This window comes from Pyxicephalus adspersus, chromosome Z (assembly GCF_032062135.1).
Source record: "Pyxicephalus adspersus chromosome Z, UCB_Pads_2.0, whole genome shotgun sequence".
Lineage (NCBI taxonomy): Eukaryota > Metazoa > Chordata > Amphibia > Anura > Pyxicephalidae > Pyxicephalus > Pyxicephalus adspersus.
The window spans coordinates 14,548,745-14,572,458 of NC_092871.1; the positions used below are offsets into that span (position 1 = coordinate 14,548,745).

The 23,714-nt window shown below is 35.9% G+C and overlaps 2 protein-coding genes across 2 annotated transcripts; both read right to left on the reverse strand.

Annotated features, from left to right (window-relative positions):
- Nucleotides 1-244: 244 nt before the first annotated feature.
- Nucleotides 245-9,354, reverse strand: LOC140344145 (cytochrome P450 2C8-like). Its single transcript, XM_072431102.1, has 9 exons — nucleotides 9,173-9,354; nucleotides 7,110-7,272; nucleotides 6,091-6,240; nucleotides 4,772-4,932; nucleotides 4,299-4,475; nucleotides 3,791-3,932; nucleotides 2,279-2,466; nucleotides 916-1,057; nucleotides 245-580 (listed from the first exon to the last, which is right to left on the reverse strand). Exons 1-9 carry the CDS (start codon nucleotides 9,350-9,352, stop codon nucleotides 399-401), a joined length of 1,485 nt encoding a protein of 494 aa, XP_072287203.1. The 5' UTR covers nucleotides 9,353-9,354; the 3' UTR covers nucleotides 245-398.
- Nucleotides 9,355-14,701: 5,347 nt separating this feature from the next.
- On the reverse strand, nucleotides 14,702-22,478 carry LOC140344151 (cytochrome P450 2C8-like). The gene is made up of 9 exons (XM_072431109.1): nucleotides 22,263-22,478; nucleotides 21,219-21,381; nucleotides 20,151-20,300; nucleotides 19,354-19,514; nucleotides 19,066-19,242; nucleotides 17,996-18,137; nucleotides 17,663-17,850; nucleotides 15,681-15,822; nucleotides 14,702-14,899 (listed from the first exon to the last, which is right to left on the reverse strand). The coding sequence occupies exons 1-9, from the start codon at nucleotides 22,440-22,442 to the stop codon at nucleotides 14,718-14,720; spliced, it is 1,485 nt and encodes a 494-aa protein (XP_072287210.1). The 5' UTR covers nucleotides 22,443-22,478; the 3' UTR covers nucleotides 14,702-14,717.
- Between the last annotated feature and the right edge of the window lie 1,236 nt (nucleotides 22,479-23,714).

Here is a 23,714-nt window from a genome sequence, read left to right on the forward strand (position 1 = left end):
ACAAACCTACAGTCCCTATTTCATATGTAACCCGGGGACTACCTGTACATATGCCACACCCTCTGTCCCCAGTCTAAATTTATTATAGCAAGAATTTTTTTTTTTCATGCATTTACTGCAGAGCCCAATAGGCATTCCTTTGTTCTCCACTTACTACTATTTCTTATATTAACTTGTGTTTGGTCATTATTTAAACATTATTTTTTATTTTACTTTATACAAATTTATTTGGAAATTAAGAAACAAGTGTTTATATTTTTTTTAATCATAGTTCATTGACATTTATATATGAAAAATATTTAACACAATCAAAAAAAAACATTCTGTTTGTGTAAATTAAACAAACTTTAAAAAGAAAGTCAAATGTTTCCATTTTCATTATCCTCTCCATGGTGTCCTCATCGGGGTTCCACATACATTTGGTAAGATCTTACTATAACACCATTTTTGCCAGGTTCTGGAGTTATTTCAATCTCTTCTGATGTTCTGTTTGTCTTTATATTTAACTTCTGCAACATAGTGGTAATAAAAAGAAAGATCTCCATTTGGGCCAAACTCTCACCAAGACAATTTCTTTTACCTGTTGGTAACAGAATAGTCTGTTATATCACTGACCATAATACATGGACATAAATGCAATCTGTTATAATAGGAAATGCCTCTGAGCACTTCTAAAACCACCTTACGTATGCGAGTATAAAATTTGTGCAAATAGTGCAATTACACAGGGCTCCTGTAAAAATTCCAACCAAGCAATTAGAGAACTGGGCTACAAACTCACAAAAGACCTCTAGGCCCTGTGCAGATTCATACCTAAAGTACAGCCATAATCATAATTTGCTCTTATTATTTTAAACGAGAAAGTCTGTAAATAAAATGTAAATATAAATATAAAAAAAAGGTTTGTGATTTTACCAGTGGAGAAAGGTAAAAAGGCCTCATTGTTCTTGAATCGTCCATGTTCATCTAGAAAATGTCCAGGGTCAAACTTTTCTGGGTTCTTAAAATATTTAGGGTCCTTTAGAACAGAATAAAGCAATGGAAAGATTGTTGTATCCTAAAATATAGAAAGTTAGAATTATATAACTATACTTTTTTTTCCAAGCACGTGCATCAATAAAATAACTTTTTTCTGCTAATGTAAATGTATCCCAATTTTTATTTCATATAATTTGTTTTTGAAGAGGATCTTCAGACTAATCTCCTTACTGCACTTAATATTACCCACTACCACCTTCCTTGGTAGTTCCCCACTTTTAATTCCACCTGCAAAAATTTCTTCTTAATTCTACACTATAGTATAGGAGGATCCTTTGTTAGCTCATGTCACTGCTTTGTTAAGTGGATACTTTCCATTGGTTGCTAATTGGTGGGTCCTTCCAGAATACTGAGCGGTTATGATAATAAGGGCAACAAGCCAGGAGGAATGGACTACATCATCTTACTTGCTGAGAGTATTGTGGAGGATCAGTTAATAAAGAGGGACGCTACAAACTTGGATAGGAGTTAATTCCCAAGAAACTTGGTGAACATCGTTTCATGTTTATGTTGGGGCCCTCATCCTCAGAGTATGTGAAGAATAGGACACCACCCTTCAAATGTATTAATGAGATGTAAACAAGAAGTGGGGTAGGATGTGGTTTACACTGTAGCTTGTGTTTCACTGTTGTTATATGACTCTATTATAAGTGCTTTGTTTTTTTCTTTCAATTATGTTGCAATTACAGTATACTTATCTTGGCCAAAACGTTACCAATATGAAGAAAACCAGCATAAGCATTACTTATGCTTGCATGAGTTTTATGCTACATTCTAAAAAAATTGGTAGGTTATTTGGCTTTTGCAAAAATGGTCTAATTTATGTTCGGGGCCTTAGACTATGACTATACTAAGGATACATTATGAACTTTTCTGGGAGGCAAATATTGGCATGCCTATGCCTATGGAAATCCTATGGATTTGTTGGAAATTCAGCCTGCCTTTAACATAGAGGATCTGATTTATTAAAGCTCTCCAAAACTGGAGCAGATAGACTAACCATGGCAGAACCTGGGTGATCCAAGGAAACCTGGAATGGATTTCCCAAAAGGTAATTGCTATTAGTTGGCACAACTTTCAAATCCTGGATAGTCAATTCCATTGAAGATCATCCAGGCTCTCCCCGAAAGTCCATCTTTTCTAGTTTTGAAGAGCTTAAAAAAACAGGTCTAGTATGTGAAAAGAACAGTAATTAAACAGTAATGGTATTCCACTGATTTAAAAAGTAAACTGCACAGACCTTTGGAATGTTGTATCCTCGGAATACTGTATCTTTGCTGGCTGAGTGTGGAAGTCCCATGGGAACTATGTCAGCAAATCTCTGGATTTCATGGATCACAGCATCTGTGTATGGCATATTCATACGATCCTCCATTGAGGGAGCTCGACTCTGCCCAACAACGTTATCTATCTCTTCCTGCATCTTTTCTATAAAAACACATAAAAAAATCATTTTTGGGTGAATAACTTTGTCTGTTTGAAGCTGTTCTACATACATTGTAAGTTTACAGGAAAAAAAAAATAAGCCATGTTGCAAAGGTATTTTTGTCAGTATATATCAGGCAGAAATAGATCAACACAGACTTCTGTAGTCAGAAGAGATTTATAGGCACAAAAGAGGTTACCAACAAGCAGAGAAAAGATGTATGTGTGACATATTTATTCATAGGCAAAGTTGAGGCAATAGTGTAATCATAGCAGGGGTTCCCTGAACGGATTTCCCCATCTTAAAAAGGTTGAGAAACACAGCAATGAGATGCCTTTTATAAATCAATAATTCTGACACTCAGTATAGATATTCTGGTGGAGGAACAGTCAATGCTATTGAAAACAAATGGACCTGGAAGATTCTTTGCCAGGCAATGTGTGCTGAATGTTCAATCCACAGCCTTCACCAGATAACATCAGTTGAATATCTGATGCACTGCGGCTTGCTGCCAACGCCTTCCCTGTTGTCTACCTTCACCTGAAACTGATCCAAACCCCCATATTGTATGGTAATCCAGTAAATCAGTAATCAGCATTTGGGCTGACATTGATACTGTGCAGTGCAAACCTATTCCCTCACTCCTCTAACACCCTAAAATATACCTGGAGCTAAATGTGTTCACCCGAATCAAATATGATCTCAATGACTTAATGATGCCATATTTCAGTTAGGAATAATTTCAAGTCCAGCTATTTCTAAAGCCTTTATTCAATTTCCACTACATTGTCTGCTTTCTGTTGCTGATAACATTATATTACCATACATAACCTCCCCTTTTTCCCTCATTGGGATCATTTGGCGTGGAAGTCTCACAGATGTTTTTATCAACTCTGTATCACTGTGACTATATAAATCTTATGCAAGTTAAACTTCAATCTCAATCCTCCCCTGAAGAAGCCTAAAGGTGAAACGCGTTGGGACCTTGAGACCTTTTCAAAAAACTGAAGTTGATATTTTCACAGACTTTGATTGCTTGTCTATCATTAGCTAGTTGATCTATGTATGATATAGAAATTTATACTGTATAACATTAAAAAAAATTATTTACTTTTTTTTTTTTTTTTTGTTAAATCTGCCTATAAAAGCCTGTCTATCCCTCCACTTGATCACATAATTATCTCTTCCAGGCTAGGCAACCTAAAATACTATCCTTGATTAATTAGTTGAATCCTACTAACTACCCATCCCCCTATTTAGGTTCATCTGATGCACTGCTTTATAAGAAGAACCCTAAAAAGGATAAGAAAATATAATGTTACTTACTTGCCACATCTGAATGCTTGAGTAGAATGAGAAGAGCACTTTTCAGCGTAGAACCGGTTGTTTCAATTCCAGCATTAAAAAGATCCTTAATTGACGCAAATAAGTTCTCAGAATTGAACTCAGTGTCTGGCTTGTCCTTTTCCTGTGGATTACATTTTTAGTATTACTCCAACAGGCATCAGTACATTTAATAAGGTAAGGTTTACAGAACTCTACTGTATGACTTATTAAAATCCTGGCAATGATGTGGTCCTAGAGGACTGGAGTTGGACAGCCCTGGGATAGAACCTTAGTTTTACATTATTTTTTCTGTGTTGGAGATTCAACTTCACATCCTATTGGGAGACCACAAATGAAATACAACACAGAAAGTAAAGGGAAATCTCCATAAAAAAGTTAACAAATATTCTAAACAGTTAAAAAATGAAACAAGGAATAGAAACTTTTATTTGACATTTCATATAGAAATGTTAAAAACTGTAGGCACAAACTGGTCAGCATACATTACCTCTTCCATCTTTATGAGAAAGCTGTCAATGAAGTCCCGAGGGCAATTCTTATCAAGAGTCTTCCTATGATGTTCTACAGACTCCATAATAAATTCTCTGACTTTCTTAAAGTTTGTGAAGATTTTATGGTGGGATCCAGGGATATACAATGATGCTCTGGGGAATAGATTTAGCAACTGTAAAAACAGGAAAAATGTATGTGTTAAGCGAAAATAATGCTTTCAAATGAATGTACATATATATATCTATATATTTACATGACAATCTAAAATAGCTATAATGCATAGCAGAACCATACATTTGCATAATGCATAAATAATTACAGATCTGCATTCATGCATCTGCATATTTTATTATAATACTTCAAGTCATACATAAAAGAAGTGAAGCTGCTATAATTGTAAGATCTAAACCTTGGGAGAATATATAGTTCCCACCAAGTATATCACGTGTATTCTACGAATTTACTTACAATACCCCATTTAGAGGCAATGGTGTTTATTATTTCCTTCAGCAGGAATAAAAGATTTGTGAAATTTTCATCTTCATAGTCAAAGCGCTCTCCAAACACAATAGAGCAGATGACGTTTGACACAGCCAAACGAAGAGAATCCGTTGGATCGAATAAGTTTCCTAAGAAAAGATAGTAATAATCAAATTCTACAGCATACAAGAACGTACGTAAAAATGATGCTTACCAATTATTGCATCTGTAAGAATCATTTATGTTGCCTTAAAAGTGGAGTTAAACCCCAAAACTTGCCAGCAGCCAAGGTCTTTTGGTAGAAGAGCTTTTTCTGGCACATACAGTACAGTACACATACCAGCTGGGGAGTAAGACAATGTACACACATTCAATATTTGTCGCTGGAAACAATCTTTCCTAATCATTTCCAACGACAATAGAGTGGCAGATGAATGACTGCTCTACACACAACACCTTTCTGCTCTATTAAAGTGTCGGGGGGGTGGAGTGAGCAGCACCCAGCTGTGCTCTTCTCCATTGACTTGTATATTGGCTGTTCATCATCGGTCGTTCATGGATCTGTCAGTATTTAATATTTATAGTTTAAAATTCATATGCAAAAAGAGTAAACCTGTGAACCAGTTCTTTTCTTCATTTTAGATGGCTCAACAGAAACAAAAGAAAAGTATGTTAATGCTGCTTGGAAAAAGGGCATTAAAGTGAACCTGTCCCTTTGCTCTATAAATGATAAGCTTGCATTTAGGAGAGTAATGGGTATCTGCCTCTCCTGCTGGCGCAGAATACCTCGGAAAGGCAAAACATTAAATCGGGAGCTCCCAGCTGTTTACACAAAGAGATCTTTCTTGAAGTGGCCATGTGCCTGGTGGCAAGTGGAAGTCCATTATACCCAGGCATTTAGTGCCACCAGCAGGCGATAACCATAACAATGAGACAATGTTACCTTCTTCATGTCAAGAAATGTCTGTCTGTGGAAATGGCATCACCCAACCCACTTATGGGTAATATGACTTTACAAATATATCAAAATAAGGGGAGGGTGACTTTTCCAGAGACACTGTTACTTTGCCCTTCATGATCAAGTTGACAATGTCACACTATGCCGAAAAATGTGAGCAAAATCAAAGAACAGGAACAGCCAATTAAGCCTTATGTGCATCGGCTTGACAAGGACTGTCAATAGGATTAAAAAGCAACAAGAAATTGTGTAGTAGTACATTGCAGAACAGAGATATATACATGCAAACAGAAAAAACATCTTTCCAATTTACATATATAATTATAAACTAAACATTTTTGTTGCCAACCTTCTTTTTTCTTGAATTCCTCCACCAGGAAATGAGCCTCTTCCTGGATCCGTTCTGCAATTCCTCTCTTTCCCATGCCAAAATTCCTCAAGGTGGTCAATGAGAATCGTCGTAGTTGTTGCCAGCGTTCCCCATTACTTAATACTATCCCTATTGAGGAAATCCTTGGTTAATACATTTACCAGTTGAGGACTGGGATAAGTAAATACACAGTATAATAATGCATCTTCCTTGTCTACTTGCTGCTTAGTTTTTTCTTGTACTGATTACATTTGTGAAGAAACTAGATGTCTGAGGGGAACATACCCATTTAGGTCTTATAACCAGCACTTAGAAGAACCTTCACTGGCATTGGTTCATGTTATCCGGTCAAAGAAGGATATAAAAAAAAAAACATTCTCAAAATTATCCAATACAGTGGGCCTGATTTACTAAATCTCTCAGGATAGAATAACGTGGGAAACCTGGGTGATCTTTTAAACCTGGAACAGATCTCATTCGAGATTGAAAAAATTTGCCAACTAATAGCAAATGATTTTAAGAAATCAATGCCAGAATCTCCCATGACAGTCTTTCTTTTCCAGTCTTAGAGAACTTTAATAAATCCAGCTCAATATCAAGAAATACCAAACAATAAGTTTCAGGACTATATTTAGAATTTATTTAAAGGGTCAATCCATCGAAAACTGATATTTTTGTTCATGGTAGACGCTGGAGAATTCAACCATCCCACAAATTCCTAATCTTAGTGAATTATCTGTGCTTCATGGTTCTTCACCAGTTTTGAGGGGTTCCAAATCTCCCTGTTGAATGTTTGTTTTATATTTTGGATAATGTAACTGAAGGGACAGGAACATACAACAGTAGTTGCAAACACTCAACAATCCTCTGTCTCTGTGCGTAATATCACTTGGGTGGATTGATTCTTTAATAAATTCACAGTAATGTTACCCCCAGTTCATATTTTGATCTTAATCTCAAAGTAATTTATGTCATGCATTATATTCAGTGTACCTCACCATAATCTTTTAAAATTGCCTTGGCAAAGAAAGTGTTTCCTCTTGCACTGAACACATCACCACGATCCACTAATGCTTCCTTTACACATTCATAGCCAACCAAGACCACCATTGGTTCATTGCCTATGTAGATGGTGAGCACCGGTCCATACTTCTCACTCAGCTGGAAAAGAATAATGATGGACTCTATGTAAAATTACTTTTATGTGACTTTGTAACTCAAAAAAGCAAACATTTGATCATTAACTGCATGGTGTTATGTTCTCTGTTGTCATAGGTAATAAGACCTATATTGCTAGCAACATAACAGGTTCAATAGGTTGGTAATAATTTATTCCTTTTGTAGCTAGAAGTAATTCATGTCTAAATGCCTAGGTCGCATAAAAACATGTTGGGTATAATGACAACTCTGTGGCTTATTTAAGGCCATATAAGACTTGTATTTGATACATATATTATATAAAAACCCTTTTCTTTTTTATTAGGTTTACAGAACTACATCATCAGAATCCACTCTGGCTCCCAATCATCCGTGGTGAGCCAAGCTGTCATTGTGACCCAGTATATAGATCCACCTGTACTAAATTCTATCTGGTGGCCCTCAAAGGGGAGAACATTTATGAATGATAATACGGACAATGGCACAATCCAACCTAGAGAGAACTTTATTACTTATTTTATTATTTATTACTTTATTATAGCAAAAGAAATACAACTCGGGTAAACCGTGATTTCAAGCATCCAAGTGCCTAATCCCAGATGTTGGCCACCCGATACCTAAAAATAATATTTGAGAACCCAAAAGTAACAGTGGTGGGGATGGAAATGGCAGGTGACAGAGCTTGTGTTGCACAATGTTGGACAAGGGCAGTCCCATAAGTGTGACATAATGTACTGTGCAAAGACAGGAGGTCATCAATTTCCATGAAAGGGGGTCTTTTTCTTTCTAGTAAGCAAACCAGGCAATCAGCCAAAAACAAGGATTTGTGCAAAAAATTGTAATGCCATCTTGGCAGTTTAATCTGTAATATAATTTGCATTATTTTTTATCTGCTAAAAATAAAGGTTCAATAAACAGTTGGACAAATTACATGTAAACCTTTCTGAAACCTGTTTTTCTTTCCATGGATCCTCTACCAAAATGAATGAGGCAAGGGAGTAAAAAGACAACTGATTATGCCTTTTTTTTACCTATTTATGTAACTTTTTTGTCTATATAAATTATTCCCCATAATAAAAAGTCACAAAAGTAGTGCAAGTCTGGGATTGATTCCTAGAACTGAACTCGCTAGAAACAACGGACCTCACACAGATGCTTTTAGTTGAAGCTGGGAGAGAGATCAAGATCCTACTGCTACTAAATTGTGCAAATGGTTACTTGACAGGAAATAAATGAATCTATCACAAAGTTGATTATCTTCCCAAGAGGGGTGCTATGACCACAGCTATTGAATTTTCAGATGCAACTTCTCCTAAAAAGTACCAAATTGTGACCACTAACCTCCAGTATACCTTCAAAATCCTGCATTAATAAAAGTATATTCCCTTCTGCAATAAAATAATACCAACACCTGCATGATCGCCATTTCATTTTAATTTTTTGTGCACTCATCTTTCTTTGCTCCAGCACCAACGTCACCATCTTCCTCTGCTTTTCTTGGCCAGGTCAAAATGATATACTGTACCTTCCGTCAATGTTCATTAGGTCCAGGACCCAGCATATCCCGGCATTGCAAACAGACAGGTATGTATATTTTATTGCAAAAAGGACATTATCTGCAATAAAAACCTGCCTGTTTGCCCTTTGAAATTCAAATCTTTAGTTTTACTTTAAAAGGTCAAACAGAATAGGCAGATTTCACACATTAAATGTCTATACTATACCCAATGTATACAAAACAGTTATTACTTACCTATTGTTTAATGTTTAATTGTTCACTCTTCACCTATATATGTTTTGTGTGCTCATTGTGTAATAAATATAATATAATAATGAGTTATAGCGGTGATTATTTCCAAGGGAGAAACCACAGAATGCAGGTTTAGGTGTTTTGCATGCTTACCTTTGTTAAAGATTGTGGCATTTCAGTGGTGCTCACATGCAGAACAGTACCTAACAGGGGCAGTGTTGGAGGTCCAGGGGGCAGATTTCGGCTCCTCAATTTTTCCTTCCATGTAAAAAAATACACAACGAGAATCACAAAGATAGCCAGGAGAATTGATCCTGTTACTCCCAGCTCCATTTTCCCTGTACACAAAGCTCTGAACACAGGAAGTAATATGTATGCTACAGCAGCCACACAAATATATACATTTGCTCTGTCAGCTGGCTGGGCGTGTTTCCTTGTAGATTGCTATTTATGAGATATATGATACTGAATAACACGACGCCGCACAAAACAATTGTTCTAGGTGAGCAAGAGGTCAAAAATCCAAATCCAATTTAGGGAAATGGGAATAAAACTTGGTCAGCCTTGTGGCTTGAGAACTTCTTGTTATTCACATTTCTTGCAACACTTTTTTTTAGAGAACTGGGAACATTGAAATGAATGAAAATATAGGTTGTTCACTGAAAAGAAACAGGAGCAAGCAATTTTGTGAAGCACGTAGAAGTACAAACATGCACTTGCTAACAACTTTCTTAAAATACTCAGAATGGACAGTAATGTGTATACATTTTGGGGAGCTGTTAGCTTCAGTCCATCAAGGCCTATTCACAATACAAGGCTGTGTGTTGCAACTCGCAAATTCAAAAAAAAAAAGCCTGAAGCAAAATATAGGATGTAAACAGTGCAAAATAAATACAAAATTATTAACCAGAGGTTGTTGGCATTGACCTGTTACCCGTGTGACATATCTAGTCAAGAGCTGATGTCAGATGTACAGAAAGAAACTTCAGAACTGTTATGGTTAATCACATATCCCTCTTTGCAGCAAGCAGTACGGGGAATTTGTTTAGCTGTCTTAGCAGTGTGTATGTGTTGCTTCTGGTCATATGGGTATATGTCTAATATATATATATATATATATATATATATATATATATATATATATATGTTAAATGCAGCCTTTCTCAGGCTGTAAAAATCTACCTCCATGGTATAAAAACGACATTGTAGTTCTGCAAAAACAAAAAAGTGATAATATAAAATATTTTATTAGTCATTAATGTTACTACTACAAAGCATTTGTGTTTCTTTTTCCTTTTCACTGCTTACCAGTAACTTGAATACCCTAGAAAATATATACCGGGTTTAGTTACGCTTTAACAGTATCTAGGCAATATTTAAATAATCAATTGTACGTGGAACTGAATATCAGGGAGCCTGATTCATGTTGTTGCGTTTTGGGGATTGTATTTGGTCAGTGTTGCCTGATGGGGACTGTAGGTTTGTTCTTAAGTAGAATTTGTATGTAAGTCAGATCAGGTATATTATTTAAATAAATACAATTAGGACAGATATTTGTATCAACATATTATTAGGCAGCGTGGTGTCACTTACTGTATAAAATCAAAAAGCAAAAAAAAAAACAACTTTATGGAGCCTAAATATTCATTACTTTTTGGAGCAAGCTATGCTTTGATATGTAAAATTAAAAAACTGCAGGTTTTATCCTGGTCATTAAAGAGTTACAAGAGGTTGCAGAACAGCAAAAGACTTCTTCTGCAAGTCATGCAAACCCCCCCCCCCCCCCCCCCCCCCCATCAAGCCTCTGTCCTGCACATGAACTAGCAGGGAAGCCACATTTGTATCTAGGACTCGTACGTAGGTCGGATGTCACTAACTCTGGGACTACCTATAGTTGACAGTGGACTTAAAGTGGACATTTATCACATTTTTTACTCCATATAATTTTTAAATAATTAAAGGGGAGGACAATTTTTCATTCTCTCATTATTGCCGTGCCCGTAAAGACTGAATGTATAGCCCACAGCCCCCTAGGATACATACATGACGTATCCCAGGAGGCTTCTGGCTGGTCATTCAAACTTAATTCTACTCACACATGAGCAGTGCGATCGGCACTTTTTTATATACACAAAACAATTTAGCTTATCAAGAGTTTTTTTTTACTTATAATGCAATGGGAATTTTTATTTTGCTGACTTGTGAAAATACATTGCTATGCATTTTATAAGCCTATAAGCCTAAAGGCTTATAAAGGTTTTTCTGTGTTTGTGTTCTGCAGGACATAAAAGGAAAACTTTCCTTAAATGGATGGCATTTCTAATAATATGTTTGTATGCTATCTCCACCTAGAAACCTGTGTACATAACCCAGGTCAGAGATAACTGAATTGATGATGTCACTTTCTGGCTTTGCAAATGTTGTACATTGAACGCACGTGTTCATAAACAATAATCTACCAGGGCGGACCCAGCAAACTGACAGGACACACACACACACATATATATATATATATATATATATATATATATATATATATTGGATATGAATGTATATGTAATATCTAGGAACATAATGAGAGATCATGGGGTTGCATAGCAAACGTTTGATTTTGGGTCCCTTGGCAATTGGGTCCCTAGTGTTATTGCTCTTATGTTCTTAATGTACCGTTTGTCTAATTCATGTGCAGGAAGTAGGAGAGCTTTCAGTATAGTCAATATATTGGAAGGGTCCGGTAGTTGTAAGGTCATAGGGGGTATCAGGTTAAAAGTACATTTAAAATGTAGTTTTTCCATGAATTTTCTAGTTAACCATCCGGAGCTAATCTGTCTTCAATAAGCATCTCAAATCTTTTTGTAAATTCTAAGCTCTTCCATTACAACAAGTAGATGCTATATAAGATGGTATGCACAGTTTAGTGTACTTGTAAAAAAGTTGCAGCATTATTGCAGATCAGTAAGATAAATACTTGCTCACAGTTTTTAAATATGGAACTAAGAAATGTATAATATCAATGTTATATTTGCATTCACTTTTTTTTTGTTTTGTCCCAATTATGGGTCATAATGGTGCAGTGATTTTAGGATAGTATTCCAACATAGGAACCATACCTAGATATCTGACCTATAACCATGTTGTGTGTTGTGTTACTAAACACTGATAAAGTCAATAGGGAAAAGTCCTGGAGTTTTTTGTTGGTTTGTTGAGAATAACTATAGAAGCCGACTGCACTAAAATGGTATAGAAAGACAACCAACTCTCTGAGGAATATAGCGCTCATTAAAAGAAAAAGGAAGAAAATGTCAGCAGTGATTGGATGGCACAGGAAAGTGAAATGGAGTAAGCACAGATATATGCCCATTACGTTGTGTTTTTAATAATATATAGTTCTTATAGAACCAAATGAATAATATTCTGGTCACTTTTCATTTTAATCTGAATCCATGCAGTGACGCTAATTGTGTAAAGCAAGCTTTGCTAATATTAAGATGCTGGGATGTTTGTAGTATGACCAGGTTTGCACACTTCAGGTTGCTGACAACAATGTCAGTTCAATGTTCAAGGTGGACAAGCGACTGAGCAGTAAAGAATGAGATAACATAAGGAAATCCTTCTTACCCTATAAGGAAGAGAAAGTAGAACTCTATTACTGGTTCAGAGTGTTAACTAACAGACCAAATATAGCAATTGTGTATATTAGAACAGCATTATAATAAAATGGAATTCCAGTTTGATTTGCATTGGGTTATTGGATTCTCTCACACAACCACTCTGACACACACACATGTATATAGGGGTCTTCAAAACGTTTCCCACTTTTATGTTTGCGTTGGCATGAGGAGTAGTAATTGGTTGTGTGACTAGGAAAAATCTATCACAACAGATGGTGACTTTGTAGAAAATGTATGCCATTTGTTTTTGTAATTCCTAATAAATACAGATTGTAAAAAAAAACAAACGAAGGGTGGGTGTCTCCTTTTACTTAGTAGTTTATCTTAAAAATAAATGTGCCACCACCTTATAATATTATTGTAAATGAAAGGGAAAGGAGAAATAAGGGGGTTTGTAAGCAGTTATGTATTGTGATGTATTTTGATATATATATATATCTTAGTGTGTTAGTGCACAGCACAAATCTCACCACCCCACAGAGAGCAGAGATTCTTCTCTATTTTTTGCATATCCCTTGTTCCAAGGGATACAATAACTCCCTGTGACCTGCAATGCAATTTATTTTCTTCATAACATCCATTCACACTAGATGATGCAGGTTTTCTCCCAACTCAGTCAGCACTTGATTCTTCCCAATTGACTTATATGGGATCCCAATGTGATTCTCATAAACCCCTGAGGAAGCCAATAAGGCAAAATCCAATGGTTTCCAGAAACATCCGTAATGCCATAATGAGTGCTTTCATATATGATATATCTAATATGTAATGATATACAACCAACTGACTCTTTTATAACAGAATTACAGAATATGTCCCTGCCATGGAGGAGTGTTTAGGAATCCCTCTCCTGTATTACAATCAGGTTAGAAAAGGGGCTTCTGAGACTGAGAAAATGTTGGACTTCAGTGTTGCAGCTAATGATAGAATGGAAATCACTGAGTGTCACTATGACTTTCAAGGCTTCATTTTATTTTTTCAGGTGAACCCCTTTTGGAGGCTATGTAATATACTCTGTGGCTGTACATGGCCTCTAGGTGCCCAGCCTCTTGCCAAATGGCAACACTGAGTGAAGCTAACAAAGTGTGCTTATTATTAAGATCCAACTTTCAGCCTTAAACAAGTACTGTTTCTTGGGTAGTTTATCCAACCAAATCACCAGAATTATTACATGTAATATTACTTGAAAGGCCATTTTTATGTTTTAAGGTGCAAGACTATTTGAAATGCTATCTGTTCTTGAGCCGTCCATTTAGCGGGCCCTATGTATTCCCTTTTATGTTATTGCTTGCAGCAGTAGAGAAGATCAAGCTATTAAGTGTATCTCAGAATCCCCAGCATATACACCGAGGTTGTGTGCAGCTGAAGGTTATAAGGAGTATATGCTGCAGCCAATAGGCAGATCAGTTTTTGGTAAGGATCCTGCCCTGCCATTGTAGCATGTTACCTGTTGTACAGTTTAGCTTGGCTGACCTGCTAGTTGGGTGACTATCTGCTGGATTACTTGTTGCTGACTGTTTGTTTGCTGCCTGGAAGAACCTTTACCCGTGACCCTGCTTTGTCTTTTACTCTTGGATACATTTTTTGGCAGACTGTGTATGGCCCCGGGGTCGTTTTCTGGACTTGCTTCTGCAGGACTCTTCTGAACTGTATCATCTGTGGACTACTTGGTTACTGATCTTGGAGTGTCTGGTATCACATTGTGTCCCTTGTCCTGCTCTTGTGAGCTCCTGGTCCTTCATTAGATGACATTCCTTTCACACTGAAATTCTAGAGGCAATCTTTTGCTAGAAAGGTGCACCTAGTTTTCCAAATCTGAATGGACATTCAAGTGTGGAGATAGATTGAGAGATTGGCATCTGGTGAACACTAACATTGGACCAGGACCTTACACTATGAGTAGATTTGCTGTTCTCTTGATAATGACATATAAAAATCTCTAATATCATAGTGTACAAATGTTCACAACCAAAGTCAGAAAAAACACACAAATGTATTGGTAATTGTTTTATTAAAAAAAGGCTCTGCTACCTGGGCTTTACATACATTTCATATGAACGAGGTACAACACCATTTTCTCCAGGTTCTGGAGTAATTTCAATTTCTGCAAGAGGTTTGTTTGTTTTTAGTGAAAACTTTTGCAGTATGGTGGTCACAAAGAGGAAGATCTCCATTCGAGCCAAGCCCTCCCCAAGACAACTTCTTTTCCCTGTGAAAAATAAATTATACATATGTTAAAATTAATAATAAAATGTAAAAAATGACTAAAATTTTCATAAAATAAAAAAACTCAATGAATACAATATGACAAAATTTTTTAAGCTAAGATGTGTGTGTGAAGTATCTGGATGTTAGATATGTGGAGACGCCATACAAAATATGTATTTCTTTTTTTTTTTTTTTTTTTGCTGCTCTTTGTGCCTTTTTAATGTTGGTCATATTTTTTTAGATTTTATCATATGGCCCTGTAGTTTAGCTATAGTTTAGGTTTAGTTTAGCTGTCCTTGATCAGAATCTTGGGAACAATTTTCTTCTAGAAAGGAAGTAAAGATAAATTGGACCTCTTCGGACATTCTTACAATTATTTTGATTTAGGCCTGTCCTAAAAATAGTGATTGAATTTTGGTCCCCAGAATGAAAAAGGTGCAGTTACACAACAATGTAGACTAGACTAATTGTAGCACAGTTCTGACTAGCAGGGGTTTATATATACAGAATGTCCTGGAAGCCCTTCATATTAGAATAAGACAGAAAATCTGTAGCATCAAAGAAAAGATCCAAACGTGTTTCTTCCAATAAAATAGTACAATAGGTTAGTCCACCTAAAATCTGCAAACGTAATTAATGCATCCTAGAATGCCCCTTCATTTGGGCTTGTGATGGTTGTTATTGAAGACAATTGAATTGAATTGAATCCTACCGAGCATAATCCTCAGCATTTTGTTTTTGCAGGCATATTTGCAGAAATTTAATTTTTTTATGTTCAATACCTGTAGAAAATGGCAAAAAGGCATCACTGTTCTTGAAGTTCCCATTTTCATCCAAGAAGTGTCCAGGTTCAAATTGTTCTGGGTGTTTAAAATACTTGGGGTCCTTAAGAACAGAAGTCAGCATGGGGGAAACAATTGTACCCTGAAATAGAACATCCAGAACATATTATCTCAGCTGCTTTTAATTACTAAAGATTTAAGTTTGAATGTAATTTTTTATTGAAAGTTTTTCAGTAGGACAAACAAAGAACAATAATACTAGAAAAATAAAAAAAACAATTGCATACAGTAATATTTGGCTATTTAACATTGTACATCCATTGTGAATACACTCAGATTCCACAACATTTAGAGCTTTCTCAGTAAACATCACATGTGTCAGATGGTTTAGATATATTGTGCCAGAACAAATCAGAGCTAGTGTTAAACACCATCTGGATATGCAAATTGTCAAGTTGAGAAAATGTAGGAAAAAAAGAAGGCAAAAGAAGAAAAGTGTAGAGGGGAACAGTAGTGGAGGCGAGGAGGGAGGCCAAGGAAATCACTGTCCATGCCATCCCAGATGTTAGATCCAGACATCTACACTCCTGTAAGTGCCTGTTGTCATACCCATGGCCTGGCCTTTGTCCCTGCCAGGGTATGTTGGTCCCATGCGGTCCAAATTGCTTCACATTTGTCTAACCGATTATAGAGCCTGCTGACAATTGATGTGCTAGCTAGCAGTCTCTAGATTGCTAGCAGTAAAGTGAATTTGTCGATCAACTGGACCCCTTACTAATGCATTACCGGAACGCCATCTAGTTAATTAATCATGTATTTCTTTAGAATTATAGAAGCATTGGCTGTGTAAAATCTAGGATTCGTTCTATCAGTATATTCAAGACCAGTGTTTCTTGAAATTTTTAACAAGGGGGAACCCCATGAAATAACTTTTAGGTCTTCCGGGCACCCCTCTACTATTGCTACTATATTGATAGCCCACAGTATATTAGTGTGGTGGTCAGAAGGAGGAATGCCTCCTACATTGCTGGCCAATTTGAAAAATGTCGCCCTTACAGATAGCCAAATAGAATATTGGTGTCAGCTAAACTAGCCGGAGAGCCTCAAACTGCTCATTGCTCAAGGAACCCTCTAGCAAAAAATGGAGCAACTCTGATTCCTTGAGTATTACCCGGTAAAGTTTACCTTACAGAAAGTTAATTTACAATATGAAACTGCAAAGAGAAGAACTTTTTGAAGACCTAAAGTGAATTTTGGAAATTGTATGTTGATAATGTTTTTGTCACTCCCAAGTAGACTAATACTATAACTGATTTTCTGTACATAGAAAACAACTATACCTATATATAGTATGTATAGCAAAGGAATGTATATACCTAACTAAAAACAGCAAGAAATTAGGAAATGTTGCAAATACCGTCACCTTTCCTACTATGTCCAAAACAAATTACAGTTGACATTAAAAAATCCGGCAACCTCCGGACCTGAGAAGTGCTGAATTTTCAAAAATTCAAGATTTTTGAAAGGTATACTTACCTCCACACACAGGTCAGCCTTCCTCTCGCAGCACCCGTGGACATCTGGCACAGTTCCAGGGAGCAGGCAGCAGGGTACGCAACGTGTTTATAATGTAGCAAGCAAGACCTAACAGCTGTTTCTGCAGAACAGTGCCATCAAAACATATGTGGCCAAACACTGTACTACAGTCCCTGTATTGAAAATGTGATCTGAAATTCATACCGGGAAACTGAAGGAAAGGCCGGATTTTCGATTGTTAAATACAAAATTAGTTGGGTTGTAATTTTTTTTATACTTGCTATATTACAGGTTGGTAAACTGACCAATAAAAATATCACTTTTCACAATAGTTGCATTGGAAGATAGGTGGAAATCAAGAGCCCTCATGTGTTATTAACTAACACTATAGATCTTTTTCTTATAGCTGTCAGATTCTCTGAAACATACAGACTTTTCTCATTTACCTTTGGAATTTTGTATCCTCGGAATTCTGTGTCTTTGCTAGTGGCATGTGGAACTCCCAAGGGTACAATATCAGCAAATCGCTGGATCTCATGGATCACAGCAACTGTATATGGCATCTTCATGCGGTCTTCCACCGAGGGGCATCTGTTCTGACCAACAACATTGTCTATTTCCTCTTGGATCTTCTCTGTGAAGATGCAGAGATTGTACATGATCAATAAATGTGGACATCATCTGGAGCAACCTTCCTTGCATTTTTAGACTGAGAATAGGGTCACAATAGTATAAACATTTCTTTTATGGTTGGTATTAGCAGGATGAGGTTTCCTTACTTGTCACCTCTGTGTGTTTCAGGAGGATGAGGAAGGCATATTTCAAAGTTGTGCTAGTGGTTTCCACTCCAGCAAAGAAAAGGTCAATGACTGTCCCAAAGAGGTTATTAAAATGAAATTCAGTGTTTGGGTTATCCTTCTCCTGAGAATATTCCAAAGATTAGAGATATTATAAATTGGAGAATATTTGAAAAAAAAGATAATTCAGCACATTTACCCCTCCTCTAAAATGAAGTTCTACCACTCTCCCATTTATTAAGTTTTTTTCATAAAATTTCATCTCTGTGGTCTTTAATAAGAATGAAACAAATATTTGGCCTGGGTACCTAAGTATAATACCAAGAGAGCTGATTTGTTGCCCCATGCTATGCTGATTGTTTAAAAAGAAGGAAACACTTTCAAAACATTTTCCTGACCTCTCAAGCCATCTATTGGCATGAGGATGTAAAAGAAAGTGCGAAACCTGGATTTGGACGTCCTCAATTCACATTGCCCTTTTTTAACTTAACATAGGGAAGCATGTCTTGACAAAAGGCAGGGCAATAAACTATTACTTTTTTATCATTCTTGCAGCCCATTGATGTGAATAATCACAAGACCATTTTATTAGTTCATGGGTTGGGATTGTGATGACCAACACTCTTGACGTAAACACATCCAAATGTATTTTTTCACTGCCATCATCTAAACTTATCAAACTGAATTTTAGAAGTAACCATCTACTCATCCCTGTAAGTCAATAATTGTTAGCATCTTCAATAAAAGTATCAGCACTAAGAATTGTCAACATTGTTCAAATATTCATCCAAATTGAACTTTAGGCTTTAATGTATGAGGTTAAATGTTTGTCATGGATAGAGTTATTAAATGGAGAAAATTTTCTTGTTGCCCAAAACAATCACCATTTACACAAGAAGATTTTAAAAAAGTGTTTATATATTAGTATTTCTAGACAACTAAAAATCATTTTTCCTTATACTATAGAACAAATAGTGGACTTTTAGTAGTTGCAGTTTCTTCTCTCTTTGTGCATTAGACAGAACAGAAAACAATTAAAGTTGATTCCTCACCTCCTCCATCTTTATTAGAAAGCTGTCTATGAAATCTCTAGGACAGTTCATATCAATTGTCTTCTTGTGGTTTTCTACAGATTCAAGAATGAATTCTTTCATTCTTTCAGTGTTTTTGAAGACTTTCTGGTGAGGCCCAGGCAATAATTTCAGAGTTTTAGGAAAGAGATTGAGTAGCTGTTAAAAAAAAACTTTTTTATTTTTTCCAAAATCATTTATTACAGTAATTACCAAAAAAAATGTGAAATTATAGTATATAAATATATTACAATTAGTGAGCAGACTTACAATGCCCCATGCAGAAGCAATGATAAGGAAGAGTTCTTTCAGTAAAGACAAAAGTGTCATAAATTTCTCGTCTTCATAGTCAAAGCGTTCTCCAAAAACAATGGAGCAGATGACATTTGAGACAGCCAACCGCAGCAGATCTGTTGGGTCAAATAGAGAGCCTAGAAAAATTGAGAAAGTAGGATTCCTATATTATATTAAATACAATACCAACAGGAATTTTTAGGTACAAAGAATAAACTTAATCATATTTATTCTAATAACCATTAAAAAATACATGAATATATGCATAAAAAACACTTAAATACATATATATCCCATGCATAAACATTGATTAAAAAGCAACACAATAATGTATTAATCATCATTGGATTGAGCCATATTAGCTCATTACTAGGAAATTTCCAAAAACTTTTTGAACTAATTCTGATTTGCATTTGATTTTTTATTGAAGCAGCTTAAAGCATATATCATTAGAGTGAGAGAGAGACAAGGAATCCCTTTGTGATAGATCACTCTGTGTTAACATCCTGTGTGTTATCCAATTAGTTCCAGTATTATGGTCAGAGGTAACAACACGACATCTGCATAGTCTGTGTAGCTAATGGACAACCATATTAATATAAGAATAAACATTTCCCATATTATTACAAGAACATAGTATGATAAAGACTAGTAAAAAAAATATGGAATTTTCTGTTAAAATTCTTCAGGCAGGCCTTCTACTACATTGTGCCACATGTCCTAAAAGGATACCAGTATATGAAAAAACATGAGCATATAAAAATATCACCAACCTCCATTTTTTCTGAAACTTTCTCCCATGCAGCAGGCCTCTTCCTGAATTCGCTCCTCAATGCCTTTCTTCCCCATTCCAAAATTCCTCAGGGTCATGAGTGAGAAACGTCTTATCTGTTTCCAGCGTTTCCCGTTACTCAGGATAACACCTTTTATTGTTCACAGGAAAACTTTTTAAAACATTGTGTACTTGTTTTCTCCAACATATTTGGATGCAAAATCAGGACACTGTTATGCCCAACATTTGATGATATTAAGTCATAACTCTCCATTCTTGAGATAAAGGTGGTGTAAAATTCCAAACCAAAGTCAAAGTTATCTCCATTATAAGGTGGGCAAGTATAGTTCTCCTATTATACCTGTTTGCATTATCCATCTAATACCTTGTCCTAGCCTGCTCAATTAAGTGTTGTCATGACCTAGGGAATTGTCCTTCTCCCTTACTTTTTTACCTTTACAGCATCTTCAACAGATGTTGGGAAGGTCTGCTACTTAACCTACCAATCTTTTAATGACTCCCTCACTTTTTTACCTTTACAGCATCTTCAACAGATGTTGGGAAGGTCTGCTACTTAACCTACCAATCTTTTAATGACTTCCTCACTCATAACCTCATCACATGCATGACTTCGAGACTTCTCTAGAGCTGCCCCCACTCTCTGGAACTTTCTTCCATGCCCTATTAGGCCTTCTCCACATTTAAAAAAACCCTCAAAACCCTTTTATTCAAAATCACTCATCTTTAAATACTGTTGGCTTTATAGGAATTAGAGATACAACTATCATTAGGCACATGATTGCTGAATATGTGTTAGCTTTCAACAAAATCTAACAAGAAAAGGCATTGCTCAAGGATTCCAGTGCTATAAAGTATAGATAAACCATGTTAGATTGTAAGCTCTTCGGGGAAGGGTCCTCTCCTCCTCCTGTATCACTGTCTGTATCTGTCTGTCATTTGCAACCCCTATTTAATCTGTAATATGTTGGCACTATATAAATACTGTTTATTATTATTAAAAATAATAATAATAACATTGACACTACAGTATTAAAAAAATTAAGCTCACCATAATCTTTAAAAACCAGAGTGGCTAGATCAGTTTTTGCTCTGGCACTGAATGCATCACTGCGATCCACAAACGCCTCCTTAACACATTCGTAACTGGCTAGAACCACTAGTGGGTCATTGGCCATGTAGACTGTGAACACTGGTCCATACTGCTCACTTAGCTGAAAACATAGATGAGAGTTGTTAAAATGTAACCTTACAGACACTGTAACTTCCAAGGTGTATCTGGAACACTGTCCCTGGGGTCTCAGTTGTATGGAAGAAAATTGCAGAGACTAGATACTGAATGGAGACCAAAAGTGTTGTTTGCTAAAAAAAGCATAACTTTACATCTGTTATTGCTATGTTTATATAAAATGGAAAAGAACCGTCAATTTATTATTTTTGCAGTATAAGCCAAACTTTAAAGCAACCCTGTGGTCCAATGTTGGGCAATCAAACAAGTTTGCATAAATAGCTAACTCAACAGAAAGTCGTATTTACTTTTCCTTAATTCCGTGTTCAGCTACTGGGAGCAAAAATAAAAAAACCTGGGACTTCTGTGCATGAAGAAGCGTGTATCTTACTCCATGTGAACTCTTGGGCAAACACGTTGGACAGAGATGTGAGGAAGTAACAGAAACGTGGTTATGTTCCGCTAGGGAGGGGAAATAAAAGTAAAACTGTTGCTTTGCTATAAATTGACAGCCATTATATTTCTTTCTAGGTACACTTGATGTACTTTTCCTAAGGATTACAGTTCCAAGATAGTGCAAATTCCCACAAAGGAACACAAAGATCATTCAAAGCCTAATATACCCTTACAATGTACTGGAAGCCTGTTTTATTTTACTTTGCCCAATTACTCCACCTGATTTCCAGGCATTTTATTATGATTATTGTGCATTTATATTTATATGTGGTTACCAAGATCTAGACTAGTGGGATTATAACACATTCTTGTGGTTAAGGGATTTATGAGTGTAACACTTTGGTTGAATTATTTTCTTTCAGCCATATTAATATAAATGTATCACTAGTCTGAATCTGAGTTTGTACTCACCTTTACCAAAGACTTGGGCAATTCCTTGGGACTTACATGCAGCATAGTGCCCAGTATTGGCAGTGGGGGAGGTCCAGGGGGCATATTCTTCCACCTCATTTTCCTTTTATAATTAAAAAAGTAAACAACAAGGCTGATACAGACAGCCAAGAGAAGGGTCCCTGTTATTCCCAGCTCCATTGTCACTCCAGTACTGTAGTCTATAGGAAGCGTTAAAGGAAGTATGATCCTTATGTATTCTGTAATAACATGTTATCTTGCAACCTGTCATTTGTTCTCACGTAAGTCCAATGTGCATTTTGTAGATAGTTATAATAATAAAAGTAACATCACCATTGGCAGAGAACAGCAAAGATTAAATGTGTTATACTAAACATTATTAGGTTAAACAACTTCTTAAATAAAATTACAAGTGTTTTTTATTCGTTGTAATATAAGCAGTTCCATGGCATGGGGATTGTTGACAAAACCAAGAATTGACTGTACTTAAAAAGCAGATTTTGCAGAACTGAAACTGGTGTTGTTAGAAATGCATTTTTCTTGGTCATCGGTGCTGTTATCAAACTTCTATAAAATCACACAGTATAGTGTACATGTCATTTTCCATAATTGCAGGAATTATAAGTAAAAAAAAGTGTTAATTTTTGTGTTATATAGAGAATCTCTTCATAAGGAAAATCTGTATATAGCCAGCTAGCATTTGTTGTGCCTTTATCACTACTGAGTAGTGATTGGAAAATATTCATAGATAAGGTTTATAATGGGTTTGGTAAAAGTCCTTCATTGAACCCAAATTTCAGTGTATGGCAGACAAGCGTTATATTTACCCATTCTGTAGAATAAAAAGTATTGATGGGCCTGTGCTGTAATATTGAAAATACAAATATTCCTTCAGAAAACATGCTTGGAGTGCTTTTTCACTTAAAAATAAGTGTTGGGGCTTATAGGCAAATACCTGTAGAATAAAAAGTATAGATGGGCCAGCACTGTAATATGATATTGGTACTTGAGTATTTTATAGGGAAAATATGGAAAACACACATATTCCTACAAAAACTCCCTTAAAATGGAATCTCTAAAATTTGGTTGAACAATATCTCTTGGCTAGTGTACAGTAAAAGAATAGGATGGTGAACATATGACCTGGCGCTTCATTCCCTGGCCTTTAACCACCTGAGCGTTACACTGATTTCTAGATTTCTGTTCCAAAAGCGTCACAGGTTTTCATGAAATTTTTTTTTTTTAAATTGTAGACCTTTAACTTACAGAAATATGTCCAAATAGGGTTCTAGTAGATATCACGAATATAAAAAATGTTTGAAACACACAATCATGTAAAAAAAAAAAAAAAAAACTTTTATTAAAATTAAAGGAAAAACACAAAAATCAGCTTAAACAAGAACACATAAATAAATGAAAAATACTGAAAATGCGATAATTCGGTATAATGTA

Excerpts from the sequence above, each read along its gene's own strand:
- LOC140344151 (XM_072431109.1), bottom strand. The coding sequence starts at position 22,442 with ATGGAGCTGGGAATAACAGGGACCCTTCTCTTGGCTGTCTGTATCAGC. Across the intron at positions 21,382-22,262 it reads TGCCCAAGTCTTTGGTAAAG|CTAAGTGAGCAGTATGGACC; the intron begins GTGAGTACAAAC and ends CTATGTTTTCAG. Across the intron at positions 15,823-17,662 it reads GAGGATACAAAATTCCAAAG|GGTACAATTGTTTCCCCCAT; the intron begins GTAAATGAGAAA and ends GTTCTATTTCAG.
- LOC140344145 (XM_072431102.1), bottom strand. The coding sequence starts at position 9,352 with ATGGAGCTGGGAGTAACAGGATCAATTCTCCTGGCTATCTTTGTGATT. Across the intron at positions 7,273-9,172 it reads TGCCACAATCTTTAACAAAG|CTGAGTGAGAAGTATGGACC; the intron begins GTAAGCATGCAA and ends ATTCTTTTCCAG. Across the intron at positions 4,476-4,771 it reads TTGCCTCTAAATGGGGTATT|TTGCTAAATCTATTCCCCAG; the intron begins GTAAGTAAATTC and ends CTGTTTTTACAG.